The sequence below is a fragment of the Pelodiscus sinensis genome, chromosome 1 (genome assembly GCF_052426305.1).
Source record: "Pelodiscus sinensis isolate ZL-2025 chromosome 1, ASM5242630v1, whole genome shotgun sequence".
Classification (NCBI taxonomy): Eukaryota; Metazoa; Chordata; order Testudines; family Trionychidae; genus Pelodiscus; species Pelodiscus sinensis.
The window spans coordinates 313,135,249-313,155,883 of NC_143052.1; the positions used below are offsets into that span (position 1 = coordinate 313,135,249).

General features: G+C 45.0%; 1 protein-coding gene across 3 annotated transcripts; it reads right to left on the reverse strand.

The window, feature by feature from the left end:
• Positions 1 to 1,042: 1,042 nt before the first annotated feature.
• On the reverse strand, positions 1,043 to 19,083 carry EEF1AKMT1 (EEF1A lysine methyltransferase 1). Of its 3 annotated transcripts, none has more exons than XM_089775588.1 (5): positions 18,740 to 19,083; positions 9,316 to 9,497; positions 8,001 to 8,083; positions 6,542 to 6,822; positions 1,043 to 2,062 (listed from the first exon to the last, which is right to left on the reverse strand). In XM_089775588.1, the coding sequence occupies exons 2-5, from the start codon at positions 9,466 to 9,468 to the stop codon at positions 1,908 to 1,910; spliced, it is 672 nt and encodes a 223-aa protein (XP_089631714.1). In that variant the 5' UTR covers positions 9,469 to 9,497; positions 18,740 to 19,083; the 3' UTR covers positions 1,043 to 1,907. The 3 variants fall into 3 exon arrangements, with proteins under 3 accessions (XP_089631714.1, XP_089631713.1, XP_089631715.1); XM_089775587.1 differs by lacking the exon at positions 18,740 to 19,083 and adding an exon at positions 18,494 to 18,724; XM_089775589.1 differs by lacking the exon at positions 18,740 to 19,083 and adding an exon at positions 18,490 to 18,724.
• Between the last annotated feature and the right edge of the window lie 1,552 nt (positions 19,084 to 20,635).

Genomic DNA, 20,635 nt, shown 5'->3' on the forward strand with positions numbered 1-20,635 from the left:
TCAAACTGAAATGGTTTCCATAAAAAGTAACAGCAAATTCCAAATTAATCCCTTTTTATTTACATAATTAATTTTCAGGCATAAAGTAATAGATAAATCTTAGCTAGTTCAGCTTCTGAAGAGGCCTCTCAAATTTGCTTTTAACAATCTGTTAGTGAAATAACTATTTCTCTTCCGCTCAAATAATTATTGTTTGTGAAATGTGCCAAGTTGAAAACTATGGGGACCGAACATGACAAGTACATGTTCTGGAGGGACAATTTCTGGGAGTGAAAAAAATATTAATCCGTCTTTGTGCCTAGTAGCTAAGGTGGCTGTTGAGACTACTTAGAGCAAATTGTGATGGTATTCCCTGTCAAAGAGGCACCTGTGCATTGGAAATTAGACTGCTTCCACAAACTCATTCTATCAAGGCCACTGAACAGCCCTGAAGCACAACCAGAATTGACCTAAGGGGGACCAGATTATTTGCCAAGAAGCAGGGGCATTATATGTGCATTATGGCCCAATTTCTTCCTTAGTGGGATCCTGTTTTTATGCATGCATTGCATTCTGAGAGATGTGTGTAGGGCTGAATTAACCATCTCTGGCCCTAGGCAAACATACACACCTGGGTCCCTACCTTCTAATGTGAACAACTAATCGCTGATAAATGGAGAGAAGGGGGAAATACACGTCAGTACTGCTTGCTCCCATATATTTTACGGCAGTAAATTCCCATTCTAGTCTGTTCATTTACTACTGTTTGAGAAGGAAGTGATTTCTTTACCTTGTGCTCGCCTCTGCCATTCCCAACATAGCCTAAAAGTAAGTCTTAGCTATGTGTGAGGCATGTCTTTACCTACTCATCCACTAGAGCAGATTAGTGTGTGAACAGAGAATTTCACTTGAGTGGTGCAGTGATCTGGCACGTGGGGTCATAATCCCACCTAAGTGTGGCCTGTTGGCCCCTCTTCATGACAGAGGGGTGCTGGAGTCAAATTTGAGTGCCACTGCGAATGCAACTTTGTGTGCCAGAGACATGACCACATACTCAAATGAATAATATTCCTTCAGTTTTTATTAAAATCTGCATGTGTTAAACCAAGCACAAACCAAAACAAGCAGCACATCTGGCCCGTGGACACGTGTCTGGGTTGCTAATGCATTCTTCCAGCCCTGAGTGCATAGGCATGCATGACATTACCTCTTGCACTGTTACACATGTCCTCACTGAGCTGCCATCTCTCCTTCTGGAATGAGCCCAGAAGCAAAAGAGGAAGAGAAAGAAGCATGAGGAAAGAGTGGCCTGGGGGTCTGGGAAGCAGGGAGCGAGGTCCAAGAAACCCCTCTCCTGGAGAGACCAGGATCTCTCCTTTCCCCTATCCCTCAGAGACCAGGGTTGGCTTGGATCTCTCCCCATCTTCTCACCAGAGAGACTGGGACTATGAGTTTATAGTACCATTGATTTATGGTTGGAGGGGAAAGCAGGGGTGCTGGACCAGGCCACTTGAACTCTCCCCCCTTTCATGGAACAGATTTAATATGGGAAAGGCTACTAATCAGGATCAGTTCAACTACCAAGGCCAGGTTTACACTACACCAACCTAATTCTCTAAACAGGGCTATGTCGATGGGAGAAGCCCTCCTGTCAGCAGAGATGCACCTTCACTAAAGTGCTATGGCTGCATTAGTACAGCTGTCTCACTGTAGCACTTACTACATGACGATAAGCCCTAAGTAGGATACCAAAAGAAATCAGCTGCAAACGTTGGCAGACTTAGCAGATTACAGCGTCAGTCACATTTAGATGTCTAAAGATAGTTGAAAAAACAGTTACCTGGAGCAGCACCTTTAATAAAGCAATGAGAATCACAGACATAATTGAAAAAAAGGAATGAGTGAACTTGATTGATACACTGTTTAGCTTATGTACATTCTGAACAGCTAAAATCACGGTCTAGTCCAGAATCATAATTCACATAACATCGAAATTCATTGGCTAAATTTCGAGTATGCTTTGGAATAAAATTGCACATCTTCACACCAAGATGCTTCGCTGCCTGCTCCTCCATGACGGCACCTGAAGCGGAAAAAATTAGAATTTGATGAGTAAAGAAGAGTAAAAGCACATTCTATGATTCTTCTTTAAATTGTTCCTCCAGTACCCCCCTATTTTACTTCCTTTCTACAAGCCTAAAGCTCTGTAACATCATACACTGTTGGGACATGCCATGGTTGGTGTCCCAATGGAGGGAGACGAAGGAGAGAAAGCAGGGAGAGTGTCTGAGAATGGTGCAAGGTGCTTTCTCCACTATCCCCTTCTCCTGAGGCTGACTGTTCTTCCTTGTATGAGTTCTTGACTGTAGATGAACAGCTAAATGAGAAAGACTCAAATTCCACACACGTTGCTGCCACTTGATGAGTGAGCACGATACAGAATGTTGTATTTAAAGCTATCCAATTCCAAAGCACAGATGCTCCAGGGTAATGGCCCTCAACCAGTGGTATGTGTACCCATAAGGGATGTAAAATCGTGTTTAATCGGCTAATCGGTTAAACATAATGTTTAACTGGTTAACCAATTAAAGGTGGGGGGGGGCTGCTCCAGCCTAGCTTGAGCAGCCCTGTACCCGCCGCTGGGCTGGAATGATTCTCCCTCCCATTATAAGCAGGGGCAGTTCCAGCCAGGCTAGAGCATTCCCTGCCTGCAGCCCACTGCTGAAAACAGGGGCTGCACTAGTTGGGATGCCGAGCAGCCTCTGCCTGTGGTAGCCCTGAGCATCCTGCAGGCAGGGGCTGCTTTGGTGTCCCACTCAGAGCAACCTGTGCCTGCAGGCTGCCCTGGCTCACTGCAGACAGAGGCTGCTCCAGCTGGGACACTAGAACAGCCCCTGCCTGTGGGGTGCCCAGGCCTGATGCAGGAAGGGGCTGCGCTGGAGCAGTCTGTGTCCGCAGTAGGTCCCGCGCAGGGCTGGAGCAGCCCCCTGCCTATGGCAGATGAGGAGTTGCTCAAACCCTACTCGTTAACCTTCACATCCCTAGTTCCCATGGGGGTACTTTGAGGTCTTCTGGGGATACATCACCTCATCTAGATATTTGCCTACAGGTTAAATAAAAAGCACTAGTAAAATCAGTGCAAACTAAAATTTCATAGACAATGATTGGTTTATACTGCTCTGTATACTACACACTGAAATGTCAGTACAATATTCATATTCCAGATTATTTTATAATTATATGGTAAAAATGAGAAAGTAAGCCATTTTTCAGTAATAGTGTGCTGCAACCCTTTTACATTTTATATCTGATTGTGTAAGTCTAAGTGAGGTGTACACAAGACAAATAAGACTCTTGAAAAGGATATAGCAGTCTGGAAGGGTTGAGAGCCACTGCTGTAGGGAAGTAACACAGCTGGTACTTAAGAGCAGAGGCTCCCAAATTTTACTTATTCAAATACCACTGTCTCAAAAAAATTGTGAAATGAATGGATGGAACATCAAGCTCCCATAGGACCAGTGTACATGTATCACAGATGAAGAACGTCTGCACTAAACACTACTATAGTACGGGAAAAGCAAGCCTTAGTATCATTTAAAACATGGGGCTCTACATTGAGAAGAGGCCCTGACCTAAGTTCCCTGTAAGCTGCATGGCTGCACAGCCCTTTAATGAGCCCTGTGCAGAGGCTCAGAGCACCCGTGCAGGCAGGGAGCACAGCTGACCAGCACGGGAAGGGGCATCTCCCTGAGCAGCTTCAAACAGAGCTGTCCGAAGCAAATGGAGGAGCTCCAAGAGCAGGAAGGGAGGGAGGAAGGGAGGGAGGGGAAATAATGAGGAGGGACCAAGGGAATAAGAAGCTGGGGGGAGAGTTGTAAGGTAGGGGAGTTTGGGGAAAGGAGGGAGGAGTCAGAGGGGAGGGGAGTTTAGGAAGTCCCGTCTGCACCAGGAGAGAAAATAAGAGGCAGAAACGCAGCACTCTCCTCAAGACTCCTGGGCTGGGAAGGAGGGACGGGGGGAAGCTGGCGGAGGCCGGGGGGGGGGGGGGGGGGGAAGGAGAGTTTGTTTGGGGCATCTTGATTCACTTGCTGCAGTCTTCTCTGTCCGTCTGAGTTGAAAGAAGCGTGGAGGGGAAAGCAGGCTGCAAGGGATGTGTATATGTGCCAGAACATTTGCATGATTACATTTCAAAGTTGACATAGGTGTTAACGGCTTAAGGTAAGAAAAAAGAATCTTTTTCTTCCTTTTTCTAACAGAATTTTTTTGGAGTGTTGCAGATACCTAAAATTCTGCTCTTAATGATTTTTTAAAATCCTGATACTAATTAATACATGGTATTAAAGCCAGACCTTTGTTATGTGGTAGAGTTCTGGCTCTTATGAAGTAGCAAGTACTAGATGTGATGCTAGTTGTTTGTAGAATTAAACCTTATTTGCAAGATCTTTGAAACATGCATCTGTCTACAAACCCTGAAGCCATGTGTTAACTTGTTCTCGGGCTTCTACTCTTTGAGTTGGGGGACACACACAAGGTGAAATTTTCAAACTAGGAGAACGTTTATCTGTTTTTACATGTCTCTGTTTCACTTGTTCTTATATGGCATGGATCCTAAACATTCCCCAGAGAAACTGTATAAGCTTTAGTGAATGCTTTTTACTCTCCTTTTCAGTGTCAGTAAATACTGTATCAATATTTGCAAGGAGAGCATTGCTACTTCTAGTTGACACAGATTTGTTTAGCATATTAAAGGTGAGCTATGTGTGGATAATATGCATTTTGGTGTGTTTACTAACTTGAATTGTTAGAAAGGATGATGATACATGAACTCCAAGGGTAATGTTAATTTTCTTTTTTATTTGAGTTCATAAGCATTGCTCCTTGTTAACTATCTCTTTTTTTAATATATTTTCTTGCACATCTATGGACTGTTTAAAAATATACATGTATATATAGAGAGGGGTGTGTGTGTGTATATATATATATATATATATATAAATAAATAAATAAATGTACGTATATGAGTATGGGTTTTTTTTGTATTGGTGGTGCACATTCACAGCATACCTCAATATTGGTATTGCACATAAGAAATTTCAACCTGCCTAAAGGATAGAAAATGTTGGAAAGAATACTAGCCCTGACAGGTACTGTTACTGAGCTGTAGGTTCTTTAGCTCTTCACATACATCCTCTAACATTTTCAATGCCACTATGCATTTTCACTGCCCAAAGGCTAAGGTTTTTAACAGTGGCAGAATCCTCAGACATTGCTGTTAACAATAAATGCATCTACTGACATATTTGTGTTTAAAGTGAAACTCTAACACTTTCATTCCTTTAGAAGTCATCATTGCTAAAACTTCCCACTTCGCTGATTAGATAGAGGCTACTGCAATTAGTTATCACTCACTCTACTGTCATTTTAGCTTAGCTTGGGCTTACCAGGAAAGAGCTAAGCAGTTCTCAAGCTTTGTTGTTCAACTCCAGAAATATATAGGGATTCCCAGGCACTGACTACATATCCCATATATGCACTAGGAGCATTAGGCATATAGATTCCCTAAGACTGCACAGCTCAGAGGTCAGGATTTCCTAATGCATTTTGTCCTAGTTGGGATGCACCTAGAGCAGTGGTTCTCAAACTTTTTGGCTCACAACACAAACATTTACACAGACCACCAACCGACTATGATGACAAAATAGGTGTGGGTGGGAGTCTGGCCAGGAAGTAAGGTGATTTCAGCCAAAGGAAGCAATGCCTCCAGATAAGCAGTGTCCTGTGCTGCCACTCCCGCAAGCTTGCCGGTACGGCAAGCGGCAGCATGCAGAGCCACTTCATAAGCTAGATCTGGCTTGCAAGAATCTCCCTCCCCCACGTAGCAGGAAGCCAGTACTGGCACGCCAATCTTGTGGGGTTGGAGCATGAACATAGGTTCCCTGCTGCAAGGGGACAAGCCCCAAGCCCTCAGCCTACCTGCAAGACAGTTGCAGACTTCTAGTGGTCTGCGGATGACACTTTGAGAACCACTGAACTAGAGCTAGACTAATAAAGGTAATTCTGTTTCATGGAGAAACGCATATGTATCAGTAGACACATTTATTGTTAAAGGTAATGTTTAAGGATTCTGTGACTGTTAAAACTCTCAGCCCTTGGTCAGTAAAAGTGTGTAGTTACCATTAAAATGTTAGGGGACATGTGAAAAGTTAAAGAATCTACAGCACAGTAGTGGGTATCTGTAGTTCTGACTCAGAACAAATCCCCCCCCGCCAAAGTTTTGAAGTTCTCCATGAAAGGGAAGGGAGCCCTGCTCTGAAACAGTCTGCCTGGTAGGTTGGTCCCAGAACCATGGATCTCAGATACTCCAAGATCCCTGACTCCAGGGCAGTCTGGCCTGGTCAGGAGCTGGCAGGAAAGCCAGCAGTAAACCTGTCCAGCATACAGGGTTCTGTTGGACCTCTGCCTGAGTTCCACTGGAACAAAACTAAAATGGATAATAAAAATATTTAGAGCAACAACATTGAGTATAGTTTTTCCATTCTCTCAAAAGACACAGATACTATACCTGTACAGAGCAGAATCTTTCCTTTTGTTAAGTATTTGATGGTCTCTGATGTTTTTCTGAGACATTCCTCAGACAGGTAGGGTGGATCTGCTAAAACCATGTCAAAACTGTGTGGTATGAGATTTTCAGGTATATTCAATGGATTGTTGTAATCATAGAAGATAAATTCCTCTCCATATACAGAAAATCTTCTGTCATATTCCAGTATACACACTGAAAAATCTTTGCCATCTTGTTCTTTCAGTTTCTGGTAAACACTTGGTACACTAATGCATGCTATTCTAAAATGAAAAAGAACTAATTTAGAACATTCTTTGTAAAGGGTAACAGGCAAGGATCATATGAGAATTGGGCTCAGATCACAAGATTTAGATTTCTAATCCTCCAAAGTGAGTATTTCAGTCCAGCCTTTATATTTAAAAAAAGGTCTATTTGCAAAATCAGATCTGGATTTTGACCTCTTTTCCAAGACCCAGAAGTTCTGGGGTATTTTGATCCTGGGTTTTGATCTGGGCCTCACTTGTATGTTATAATCTTTGGCTACGTCTACATTGCAGGCTTTTTGCGCAAGAAGCTTTTTGCAGAAGAGGTCGTCTGCAAAAACTTCTTGCGCAAAAGTGCATCCACACTACAAATGTGCATCGCAAAAGCAATGTGCTTTTGCACACGAGAGCATCCATACTGTATGGATGCTCTTGCGCAAGAAAGCTCTGATGGCCATTAACAAAATGGCCATCAGAGCACCTGTGCTTTTTCTGATAGACTCTTTTTACAGAAGAAACCCCTGTTGAGCATCTACACACCTTTTTGCGCACGAACTCATGCGCAAAGAGGAGTTATTCCTCATAGAAAGAGGCATATCTATACTGCAAAAAGCCCTCTGTTCTGCCGTTCCACTGTAAATTTTCTTGTGCAAAAATGTGCTTGAGGTGTGGGCGCTCTGCAGTTTTTTGTGCAAAAGCCCTGTGGTGTAGATGTAGCCTTTTTTACTTGGCTTTCTGTTTTTAATATATTCACTATAATTTTGCATGGAACAAACCAACCAACCAATCACAACAAGCCCCTTAATAAAAAAAAAAGCAATACTGTTGATTGTCTCTGCTGCTAGTACTCCATTATCATTAGTATGATGTAGTTCATTAACCTTCACAAACTGTCTATTAAAAAATACAGGATTTACATGCAGAGGCAGGCCTGGATCCCTGTTGGTGGACCAGACTGTGCTCAAATTAATGCACAGGGATATCTTTTGCATTACCTTGAACAACACAAGTTAGATTGACACAAGCAGCAGTGTAAACCTTCCTTAAGAGCAGAAGTTTAAAATAATGGACATGTTGAATAGTGTTCTTTTCTGTAAGCATTTGTAGAAAAACAAGATAATTGGAAGTAGCTTACTTAGAACATGTTAAGAGGAAGCATAACAAGTTTAATTTATAAAATAATTAATATAACTTACCTGCCACCTTTTCCAGCTGCCAGAATTGCTTCATTAGCGAGGCACAATGCAGTTTCATCATTGTACCAGAATTGGCTCAATTGCTGGGGAAAATCATGTACAAATAATTACTGACAAAATTGGTCCCTTCTGACTGTGCAGTATATGACTTACTTTTTGTTAACCAATATCAACCTCATTCTGGAAAACAAAAATCTAAAACAATTGTATGTAGATCATTCCTTTATTTAGTACCTTTGTCCTGTTACCAATGCTAAATCCAAATCCACAGATACTGTGCAGTGGGCAAATATTTTAACTCCCAGTCTTTAAGTGGTTTAAAATTGTATTAAGAAATCATTCATTCACTTTGAGGCAGAGAACAGTTTACAGTTTATACCAGCTCAGGATTGTGAGGGGCAAGGAGACACACGAGGGGAAAGATAGAAGAAGTCAAGAAAGAGGTATCAGGGAACAAAAGATGAGATAGAAGCTGCCCCTGCTTTACTACGCCTGCAGATCAGGGCTTGGGCAGCGTGTTTCTGTCTGAAAGCGACAGAGCTGGAGTCGCGGTGTCCCATGCACACTTCAAAATGGCCGCCTTAAAAAGGTAATGCTTGCTCTGCTCTTAAAAGGGGTTTGGTTTTTTTTTTTTTTTTGCGTGCTTGAGCAAATGCAGAGGCCCGGCTTTTTCCCCCCCTCAGTGCTTTGCGCTGTATCCACCATGATTTCGGCTCTTTGTCTGTAATGGGTTGGCCACCCCTGTAGTAGAGGGTAAGAAGGAGAAAGTCAGATGACAGAAATCAGAAAAAAAGGAAAACAGGAAAAAGAAAGCCAGAAATCCTCAAGGTCAGAATCAGTCAGCCACAGGTAAGAAAAGACAAGTCACCACCCAAAGAAGGCAAGTAAAAAACAAAGAGGCATAATTGGAGAGGAGAGGGAACAATGTGCTATTCCACAATGTCTTAATTTCATCTCTTTGACCTAAGCACTAAGGGAAAAATCTGTACCTCCTCCACTTTCCCAGTCTGGAACTAAAATTTCCTGAGAGTGCAGCTACTCTTGCTTTAGCATCTTTTCTACCTTCCTCCACATCAATTTCAATGAGTGCCAGATAGAAGAAAAACAAACAAACATACAAACATCCAGTTTCAATGACAAGTCAGGGAGACTGAATTTACTGATACTGCTTGCACACCATAAAATTCCCCCACTCTTGAAAATGCCCTTTTTCATTCCCGCTTCTTGGTCACCTCCAAAGAGACGCCTCATGTTTCTGCTCCTATGTAACGAAATACAACAATTGCATTGAAGTCTTTGAAGTTTAGTTTCTTACCCAGTCCTCCTCTATTGAGCCAACAGAATACTGTTTAAACCCTTCAGAGATCTTTGTGCCCCCTCTCTGCTGCTGATCTACATAGAACTCCTGCAGGGCAGCCAGTGTGTGGGATGAAAGCTGAGGGGTGTCGTCGTCATCATCATTATCCATTATCTGTTATTGGCCCAACTGGACAGTCTCTGCATCAAAGGATAAATGGATACAAATCAGACATCAGGAACAGCAAAACACATAAACCTGCAGAGGAACATTTTAACCTCCCTGGACATTCAATAATGGATTTGAAAGTAGCCATTCTGCTACAAAAGAATGTTTATCACCCAATTCAAAGAGAGACATTTGACCTGGAGTTCATTTACAAGTCCAACATTATAAACTTAGGCTTGAATAAAGATTTTAACGGGTTAACACACTACAAAGGCAACTTCTGCGCCTTTGATATTTTTTCTATATCACATACCATGAATGAGACACACATTCAGCTGGACTTACTTAGTTTCATTAATTGACAGGTAACTTATTTGCTATTATATATACCCTGCCTGGATTCTGTTACTTTCCACTCCAACTCATCTGATGAAGTGGGTCACAAAAGCTCACCTCTACGGTCACACAACTGCTTGCTGTTTTTAAAGTTACAGACTAACACAGCTACCTCTCAGACTTTTACCATTATCTAGATGTTAACAAGTGTTAAAACTCAGCTTTTTTTAATGATCAAAGCATTTATTAAAAACCAGCTCATCTGAGATAAAACATCCAATAGTTACACATAAACACCTATTAAACAGAACACTAAACTCCCAGAGGGTTAGAAGCTAACAAAAGAAAGCACATTCTCTCTCTCAGTATAAGATGGAAGTTGGATTGGATGGGTTATATTAAAATGTGCCAAACACCTATCAGTCAGCAGCAGATACTAAATAGTTCAGGGGTGGGCAAAAGGGCCTCTGTGGGTTGGATGCGGCCTGCCAAGCAAGTTGATCTGGCCTGCGGAAGCCCTGCCACTCCCCTTGCCCCTAGGGGGAAGGGGGAAGCACGCAAAGTCTCCTCCAGCCCTGTCCCCACCCTGCAAGAAGTGCCGGGTATTCCTGGCAGGGCAGGAGGAGACTTTGCATGGTTCCCCTCCCCCAAGGCCTGACTGGCTTGGGGGCAGCGGGCGGGGCAGGAAGTATGGAAAGTCTCCTCCCACCCTGTGAGGGGTGCGGCGCTTCTAAGCACTGCACGCTCCTTGCAGGACAGGGCCTAGACGGAAGGAAACTTCGTGTGCTCTCCCCGCCCCTAGGTCAATCTGGGCATGGGGCACTAGCTGCTGCTCAGCTGGCAGCTGACACTAAGCACGGCGCTCCCTTGCAGGATGGGGGCAGGGAGCAAGAGACTTCACATGCTCCCTCTTCCCAGGCCCTGATTGACCTGAGGGTAGCGGGAGGGAGGGGGGGGAAGAAGCACACAAAGTCTCCTCCCAGCGCCAGGGGCACAGGTACTCCTGTTCAGAACAGCTGGCGGTTCTCTCTGAGGAGGGCAAAGACTTTGCACGCTCCCTCACCCCCAGACCAATCAGTGTCTACGGGTGGGGAAGCATGGAAATGTCATGGCCCTGTCCCTTCTGGGGCAGCCTGGGGCCACTTCAAAAATTTCTGAAGTGGACCCCAGTCAAAAATTATTGCTCATGCCTGAAATAATCTGTTTCCAAGCAGAATCTAGGCAGAGAGGAGCTCCAGAACAATTCCCTTTCTATATAGTTTAGTGCTGACTGATCTTAGAGGAGTGTTGTTCTTCCAGGACCCCTCATCCTTTAAAAAAAAAAAAAAAAAAAACATCAGCATCTAGCTATTTATGTTAGAGCCTTGTATATTTTTCTGGTCCAGTAGAACTCCTGTTTTTGCTTTTAAACCTAAAAAAGTGAGATGCAATTAGTGCTAAAATAATTAACTAAAACACATCTCAATCAGGTCACCAATATAAAGCATGTTCTTTTCTGTTAACTTCTTGGAAAGGGCAGGCGGTTATTAATCGGGAAGAAAATTATCAGTTGCCTGCAGGAATAATAATTGACCATTTCTTTCCAAATATAACAGGCACAAAAGATCTGAATTACCAGGAGTGAAATGGGAAGGGGAAAGCAGACTCGGTTCTTTCTGTTTTTATCATTTTCATACTGAAAATTCAGTCACTTAACATACCACATGTGTGGGAATTTTTCCAGTGTTAATATGCTAACCACAGAAAACAGCCTCCCAGAACAGAGATAATGCTATAAAATATTATTAACATATTGTAAAATGAGAAGAACAGTGGGAACAATCTCAGCAGCTGATGACCTACAGCATTTTGGTACTGCATGGTAGGAAGAAAATTTCTGGATGGAGTTGATGGCAATAAAAGTCTATTTGAACTCACGCCTCAGCTATTTTTAAGGGTTAGCCATTATAATCCCTTTTTAAATGGCTCATTTCTGCTTCACATTTTAAATTGTACATCTTATTATTCTCATCTGAATACAAACCTTCTGGACCCCATTGTAATATTTTTTCTTTTGAATTTGTCTAGCACTGAACACCCAACTATTAAGATTTATTTTTAAGCATCCTTTATAATAAAAAATGTGTTAAAATGTATAAATTAAGTTTAAGCCTAAAGCATGGGGTTTTTTCAGATGAATTATAAACCCTTTACAAATTTAGGGCATGACTCTGTTGCCTTGTACTTGTGCAGTCATTTTCTAGCAGCAATATCTGAGTGTAAAACATTAACAATTCAGAATGGTAGCATTTAACCCCATTAAACCAAGCAAGAAAAACAAAACTTCCTAAGTATAAAATGAAAATGCCAATAAACTCAATAAATGCAGGACTCTACACTTGTCCTTGTTGAACCTCATCAGATTTCCAATTTGTCTAAGTCATTCTGTACCCTATCTCTGCCCTTAAGCGTATCTACCTCTCCCCCCAGCTTAGTGTCATCCGCAAACTTGCTGAGGGTGCAATCCATCCCCTCATCCAGGTCATTAATAAAGATATTGAACAAAACCGGTCCTAGAACCGAACCTTGGGGCACTCCGCTAGAAACCGACCGCCATCCTGACAAAGAGCCGTTGATCACTACCCGCTGGGCCTGGCCTTCTAGCCATCTTTCTATCCATCTTACCGTCCATTTATCCAATCCACAATCCCTTAACTTGCTGGCAAGAATATTGTGGGAGACCGTATCAAAAGCCTTGCTAAAGTCAAGGTATGTAACGTCCACTGACTTCCCCATGTCCACCGAGCCAGTTACCTCATCATAGAAGCTAATCAGATTGGTCAGGCACGACTTGCCCTTTGTGAATCCATGCTGACTATTCCTAATCACTTTCCTCTCATCCAAGTGCCTCAATATGGATTCCTTAAGGATCCCTTCCATGATTTTTCCAGGAACCGGGGTAAGACTGACCGGCCTATAGTTCCGTGAATCATCCTTCTTCCCTTTTTTGAAGATGGGCACTACATTTGCCTTTTTCCAGTCATCCGGGATTTCTCCCAATCTCCACGACTTTTCAAAGATAATAGCCAAAGGCTCCACAATGACATTTGCCAACTCCCTCAGTACCCTCAGGTGCACTAAGTCCGGACCCATGGATTTATGTACGTTTAGCTTTTCTAAATAGTTCCTAACCTGTTCTTTACCCACCACGGGCTGTCCATCTTCATCCCATCTTGCGTCACTTGGCGCAGAAGTCCAGGAGTCGACCTTTTCCGAGAATACAGAGGCAAAGAAAGCATTGAGTACTTCAGCTTTCTCCACATCATCTGTCACTAGATTACCTCCTTCATCCATTAGGGGCCGCACACCCTCTCTGATCACCACCTTCTTGTTAACATGCCTGTAGAAACCTTTCTTGTTATCCTTCACATCCTTAGCCAGTCGCAATTCCATTTGCGCTTTCGCCTTCCTGATAACCCCCCGGCATTCTCGAGCTATACCTTTAAACTCCTCCCTGGTCATTTGTCCAAGTTTCCACTCTTTGTAAGCTTCCTTTTTGTGCTTAAGTTCACCAAGGATTTCCCCTGTAAGCCAGTCTGGTCTCCTACCATGTTTGCCTCTCTTGCTACGCGTCGGGATGGTTTCTTTCTGTGCCTTCAATAAGGCTTCTTTAAAATACTGCCAGCTGTCCTGGACTCCTTTTCCTTTCATGTTAACATCCCAGGGGATTCTGCCCATCAGATCTCGGAGGGAGTCAAAATCTGCTTTTTTGAAGTCCAAGGTGTGTATTTTACTACTCTCTTTTCTTCCTTTGGTCAGGATCCTGAAATCTACCATCTCATGATCACTGCTTCCCAGGTTGTCACCCACCTCCACTTCCCCTGTTTGTGAGCAGAAGGTCAAGCTGCGCACGGCTCCTGGTCGGATCCTTCAGCACCTGTGTCAAGAAGTTATCCCCAACATTCTCCAAAAACTTCCTGGATTGCCTGTGTACTGCCATATTGGTTTCTCAGCAGATGTCAGGGTGATTAAAGTCCCCCACGAGAACCAGGGCCTGCGATCTGGAAGCTTCGCTCAATTGTCCAAAGAAAGCCTCATCTACCTCATCCACCTGATTCGGTGGCCTGTAGCAAACACCAACCACAACATCAATGCTGTTGTTTGCTCCTTTAAACTTAACCCATAGACGCTCAACAGGTTTTTCTTCCTCTATATACTGGAGTTCAGAGCAATCGTAGTGATCTCTTACGTATAGTGCAACTCCTCCTCCTTTTCTCCCCTGCCTGTTGTTCCTGAACAGTCTATACCCTTCCATGACAGCGCTCCAGTCATGCGAGTCATCCCACCAAGTCTCTGTTATCCCAATTAAACCATATTTCTTGGTCTGGGCCAGGGCCTCCAGTTCTTCCTGTTTGTTGCCCAGGCTTCTCGCATTAGTGTACAAACACTTCAGGTAACCAGTTGATGGTCCTATCTTCTTCAGTCGAAACATGGGTCCTCCTTTCTTGCCCCTTCCTCTCTGCATTTCTTCCTGGTATCGGACTTTCCCACTCCCCTCAGGGTTTTGGTCACCGTCCCCCGACGAACCTAGTTTAAAGCCCTCCTCACTAGGTTTGCAAGCCTGCCCGCGAAGATGCTCCTTCCTCTCTTGGTTAGGTGGATCCCATCTCTTCCTAACAATCCTTGCGCCCGGAACAGAGTCCCATGGTCGAAGAAACCAAAGCCCTCTCTGCGACACCATCTGCGCAACCACGCATTTACGTCCTCAATTCGACGATCCCTGCCCAGTCCTTTCCCTTCAACAGGGAGGATGGAGGAGAATACCACTTGCGCTCCAAATTCTTGGATCCTTCTTCCTAGCGCTACATAATCCGCAGTAACACGCTCAAGATCATTCTTGGCCGTATCATTAGTTCCCATGTGGAGAAGCAGGAAGGGGTAGCGATCTGAAGGTTTGATCAGCTTGGTAAGCCTCTCAGGGTATGTCTACACTAGTTCGCACTAGGAGGGTAATGTAGGCATACCGCACTTGCAAATGAAGCCCGGGATTTGAATTTCCCGGGCTTCATTTGCATAAGCGGGGAGCCGCCATTTTTAAAACCCCGCTTGTTCGAACCCCATGCAGCTACCGGTACACCTCGTTTCGGAATAGGAATCCTAGTCCGAACTACCTAGTTCGAGCCCTGTGTAGCCGCGCTGCACGGGGTTCGAACAAGCGGGGTTTTAAAAATGGCGGCTCCCCACTTATGCAAATGAAGCCTGGGAAATTCAAATCCCGGGCTTCATTTGCAAGTGCGGTATGCCTACATTACCCTCCTAGTGCGAACTAGGAGGGTAGTGTAGACATACCCTCAGTGACATCCTGAATGCGAGCTCCCGGTAAGCAGCACACCTATCAAGATTCCAGGTCTGGACGGCAGAGGGATGGCTCAGTCCCTTTTAGAAGGGAGTCCCCGACCACCACCACCCGTCGTTTCCTTTTGGGTGTGGTGGCCGTGGAACCTCCATCCGTAGGACTACGCATCCGATGCCTTCCAGTAGATGGTGTTCCCTTCGGGTTTCTTCCTTGTGAGGTCCCTTCCAGAGCTTTCGGCACTGCAGAGCCTGTGGAGAGAGCTTGAAAGCGATTGCTTACCTCTATAGCATCGGGGGATTCCCGTGCTGGCCTTTTTCCCCTTCTAGAAGTTACATGCTGCCAGTTCTCTCCTTGGTCACGTACTGCCCTCTCTGGCTCTTCTGCCTGCCGTGCTTGAAGGATTAAATGCTGCCTTCTATTGAGGAAGTCTTCATCCTCTCTGATCAAGCGTAGGGTCGACACTTGGGCCTCCAGTCCTCTAATTTTCTCTTCCAAAATGTCGACCAGCTTGCACTTGGTGCAGATGAAATCCGTTTTCTTTCTTCCGGGAGGAAGACAAACATGGCACACGCTGTGCAGGTAACAACAGCAGACCCATCACCAACCATCGCTGCTGTCCTGGAAAAGGGATTTAAAAAGGAAGGCCAGAGAACCTCCCGCCCTTCCCAACTCCCTCTCAAAACTCCCTGTTAGCAATCACCTGTTCGCAAGCTCCTTGGTCGCTTGCCCACTGCCTTATAAAGCCCCTCCCCCTACCAAGGCTCAGCCAATCAGTAGAGGCTTCTAGAATTCAAACTTTAATTAGAAGCCAACAGTTTCCACCTGCCAATCACAACCAATCACAGCACAAACTCCATCAAGGGGAGGGCAGAGGGAAGGTGGGGGGAAAAAAAACCAAAAACCTCACTCTCAAACACAGGGGAAAATAAATAAATAAATAAATAAACAAAAAACAAAAAAGAACACACACCAACTCACAAACACAAGCTCAGCACACAGCAAGAAAGCCCCAAACACAACACCCACTTCCCTCAAGACTCCTGTATCTGCTTCTCCTCTACCTGGAGAACTCCCCCTCTAAAGCCTCACTCAAACAGGGAAAGAAAATAAATGAAATAAAAAAAAAACCACCACACACCACCACCACACCAAACAAACACAAGCTCAGCACACAGTAAGAAAGCCCCAACAACAAAACACACTTCCCTCAAGAGTCCTGTATCTGCTTCTCCTTCACCTGGAGAACTCCCTCTCAAAACTCCCTGTTAGCAATCACCTGTTCTAGTATTCTAATAGTCCTAGTATTCTATGATTCTATCCTTCACAGAATATGTTAAATAGGTAAGTTTGTAAGGACAGCCCTTGCTGAAAGCAGAAGATTGTGTAAATGTGAGGTACAAAGGGAAGTGGAAGATTCTTCATTTCTTGATGTCTTCAAATCAAAACTGGTTGTCTTTCTGGAAATTACACTTTAGCCAATCATAAGTTATGCATTACTCAAACACATATCACGTAACTGGATGAAGTTTTGTAGCCTGTGATACACAGATGGTCAGCGTCGATTTAGTGGTCCCTTCTGTCCTTAAACTCTATAAATTTGTTTGAAGAACTATAAGACTTGTTTGTGAAAGTTAAACACAATTATTCTCTGATGGAAAACAGTGCCATCTGGTGGAGTAATAGGTCAAATAGAAATAATTATAATTATAATAATTATACACCTGATAATTAAAAAGGAGCAGATAAAGAAGTTTTTTCTTTCAACAAATATGTTTCCCCGAATTCTGATAAGAATTCAACAAAGTAATACTAATATTTAAGAACACAGTAGTACATATAACCTGAAATTAATACAAGACTGTAAATTGAGAAATATAGCCTCTTCCACGCAGAAATAATCATTGGAAGTTGTGCATAAACTATCCCTTAACTTAGGTATATGCTTATATATTATCTAAAAATGTGTAATTGCATTATGATAATTTGCCATAAACTATTCATAAATACAAATATCCTAGTTACAACTCTATAGTCACCTCCCAAAATTCTGTCTTTAAAGCACTTTCAGCAGAATAGCTATTCTATAGGGATGTAAAAAATAAAAAAAATATTAACTATGTAACCGATAAATTTGGTTTTCAGACTGGTTTAGTAGAAAAGGGAGATATCATTGATTTGAAAGTAGAAAATAAGTTCAAAAACTGGGATAAAAACCCCTGGCTTTTTTATGGCCCACTCCTCTCCACCCTGACAAAAAAAAAAAAGCGGGGGGCGGAGGGAGGTCTTTTTTACAGAGCCAAAAGCAATGGTGGGCAATATTAGGTGGCTCATCACTAGGGTTGCCAGGTGTCCGGTTTTGAACCGGACAGTCCAGTATTTGAGTTTTCTGTTTGGGAAACAATATAAGATAATATGAGAAAATATGGTATTTTCTAAATAAGATGTAATGTAGTTTCTGATGTAATGTCAAGTGTGTCCAGTATTTTTGTTGAAACCATCTGGCAACTCTACTCATCAGGGTAATCTGCTGGAGGGTCCCAAGGCATTTTGCTGTTAACTGCCTGTAGGCACAGCCCTTGTAGCTCCCAGCGGCCTTAATTTTGCCATTAAAATTGGGACACAACCCATTTCAGGGTCCCAGTTCGCTGTGTGGGAACTGCTGCTGAAGATCAGTGGTTCTCAGCCAGTGTCACACATACCCCTGCGGATACACAAAGGTCTTCAACACATCTTTCAGTATTTCTCAACCTGGGAGATTGCAGCCCTCAGGGGTGGGAATCACAGGATGGGTTTTGGGGATAACAAGAGTACAGCCAGCATTAGGGGGTGACAAGCAGGGCAAACACTCGGGGCTTCACGGCTCAAGGGGCAAAGCTAAGTTTCATGCTTCAGCCCTGCTGCCTGGGGCTCACTTGGGCTTCAGATAATTTCACACATGACGAACAGGCTCAAACCTCACAGTGGAACATACCTACAATATTTATCCTCCGACTGATTTATGTAGGACGACATGGAACAAACAAGAAAGCGAGCAATGTTTCCAGGAATCAGATACCAGGACTTTTTAACGCCTGACTTTTAATTTTTACACGAGGTGCCACGTACGGCTCCCACAAGACAAACCAGATTCCTGAAGAGGGCGCAGTAGCCTGGGAAGGCCGAGAATAGCCCATGGCCAGCTCTTGGGGTGGTCAACAAGCCCCCGCGCTAGGCCAGTGCGGCTCCAGTCCGCGAGCCAACCCGCCAGACAGACAAAGGCGGGGGGGGGGGGGGGGGAGACTTTCCTTCCACGCGCTCTCTCCGGCTAACAGACATGGGCAAGGGGCGACGTTGAAGCCAAACGTTTTATTTACTGACTACTTGACAGTCCACGTGCGGCGAGGCTCCCGCATTCCCGGGCCCGTCCCTCGCCGGAAGCTCGCAGAGGGTGTCTCAGGCGTTCGCCCACGGCCCGTAATGAAACAGCCCGAGGCGCAGACACAGCGAGCCCGGCGCTGGCGCAACGCTGCCCGAGTCCCCCACGGCCGTTAGGCCCGGAGCGTGCACAACGCTGACTCCGCCCCCAGTCAATCAGGCGCGAGGCGGCCTCCTCACTTCACTCACCGCGAACAGGGCTCCCTCCGGGCGCGCTCCCACCAGCCCCCGCCTCCCTGGGCCGCGGACACCCCGCGCGCGGGCGCGCTCCCGTTTTGGGCGTTCGGTCCTGCCAGCCGGGGCGCGCGCACGCGGCAGTGCGTTGGTCCCGATGCTGGGGCTGAGAGCGCGAGCTCTGGCGTGGCCAGCTCCCTGAGTCGGCTGCGTGCTCCGCGGGCTGCCCACGCGCACGGGACCCGCGGGGAAAGCGGCAGCCCAGTTGCAGCCCCGCGGTTACTAGCCCCTCCCTGGACCAAGGCTCGGGTCCGCTCCTCTGGCTGTAGGGCGGCAGCCCTGCCTGGCCCCACCAGCAGCCCCCACAGCTGCTTTAGTTTTGGGCCTCTGAGGCGCGTTCTCTCTCTCTCCCTGCCCTTTATTTAAAGCAGGGTTTCCTAACCCTAGGTCTGGACCTAATATAGGTCGCTCTTACATTTCAAAAGCGTCACCAGGTGTCGCCGCAGGTGTCTCTTAAGAAGCCATTCACACGTTTTTTTAATTGCCTTGAGTCACCTACTCTTCCTGCATTGTCAGAATGGGTCCCCATCTGGAAAAGGTTGGGAGATTGCAGCCCTCACGGGTGGGAATCACAAGCTGATTAAACGCCTACCTGCAAATAAGTGCTCTGAGGACACTTGTCTTCAGAAAGGGGCACAAGGAAGGTGGGGAGTGAATTAGAGGCCAGCCTACCTCCAAAGACCCCCAAAATAGAGGGTAAAATACAAGTTATGAACCATTAAAAAACAAGTCCTGGGGCACTTTAGAAATTAACAAAAATATATAGTATCAGGCATGTTCATGGGCAAGGACCACCTCAGATGAGCTTGAGTAGAAAAAAAAAAGGCCTTGTTTTCCTCTCTGCTCAGCTCATCTGAAGAAGTGGGTTTTGCCCATGAAAGCTCAGAATACAAAATTATCTATTTGTTAGTTTCTAAGGGTATGTTTACACAGCAGCATTACTTTGGAATAACTAACGTTATTCCAAAATAACAGAGTACATCTACACAGCAAGCCTTTATTTCGAAATAGCGGTCCATTCCACTTAGGTGATTCCCAAGCCACCCCAAGGAGGTGGGGTCAGAATCCTAAAGAGAAACGGGCTGTAGCACTGCTGCACCCACAGCTGCATCCTGCCTCGTCTGCTGTGTGATCGCAGAGTGGGTAGTGAACATGTGGACTGACAACCACGTGGCCACCCTGCAAATGTCTAGAATTGGCACTTGATGCCAAGGCCCTGGTGGAATGGGCCATGAGAGGAGGCACTGGTTTCCCCCTCAGGTCATAACATGCCCTGATGCAGGCAGTAATTCAAGAGGACAGATATTGAGCTGACACTGGGCAACCTTTCATCCTGTCTGCTATAGACACAAAGAGCTGAGTAGATTTGCGGAATTATCTCATCCTTTCCAAATAAAAGGTGAGTGCCCTCCTAACGTCTAGTGTGTGTAATGCTTGTTCCTTCCCAGCCGCATGCAATTTGGGGTAGAACACTGGCAAGAACATTTCCTGGGACATGTGGAACAGACACACCACCTTGGGCAGAAAGATTGGGTGTGGATGTAGGGTCACCTTGTCCTTTGAAAACACTGTATACAGCAGCTCCGAAGAGAGGGCACGTAGCTCTGAAACCCTTCTAGCTGAGGTGATGGCCGCCAGGAATGCCACCTTCCAGGATAGATGAGCGAGAGAACAGGTAGCTAACGGCTCAAACGGGGCTCCTATGTAGCCCCAAAGCACCAGGTTCAGGTCCCATTGGGGGATGGGTTGCTTAACCTGCAGGTAAAGTCTGTCCAGCCCCTTCAGGAATTGCCTGACCATAGAGTGGGTGAATACTGAACCTCCCCTCCCCCTTGGTATAAAGCTACGATG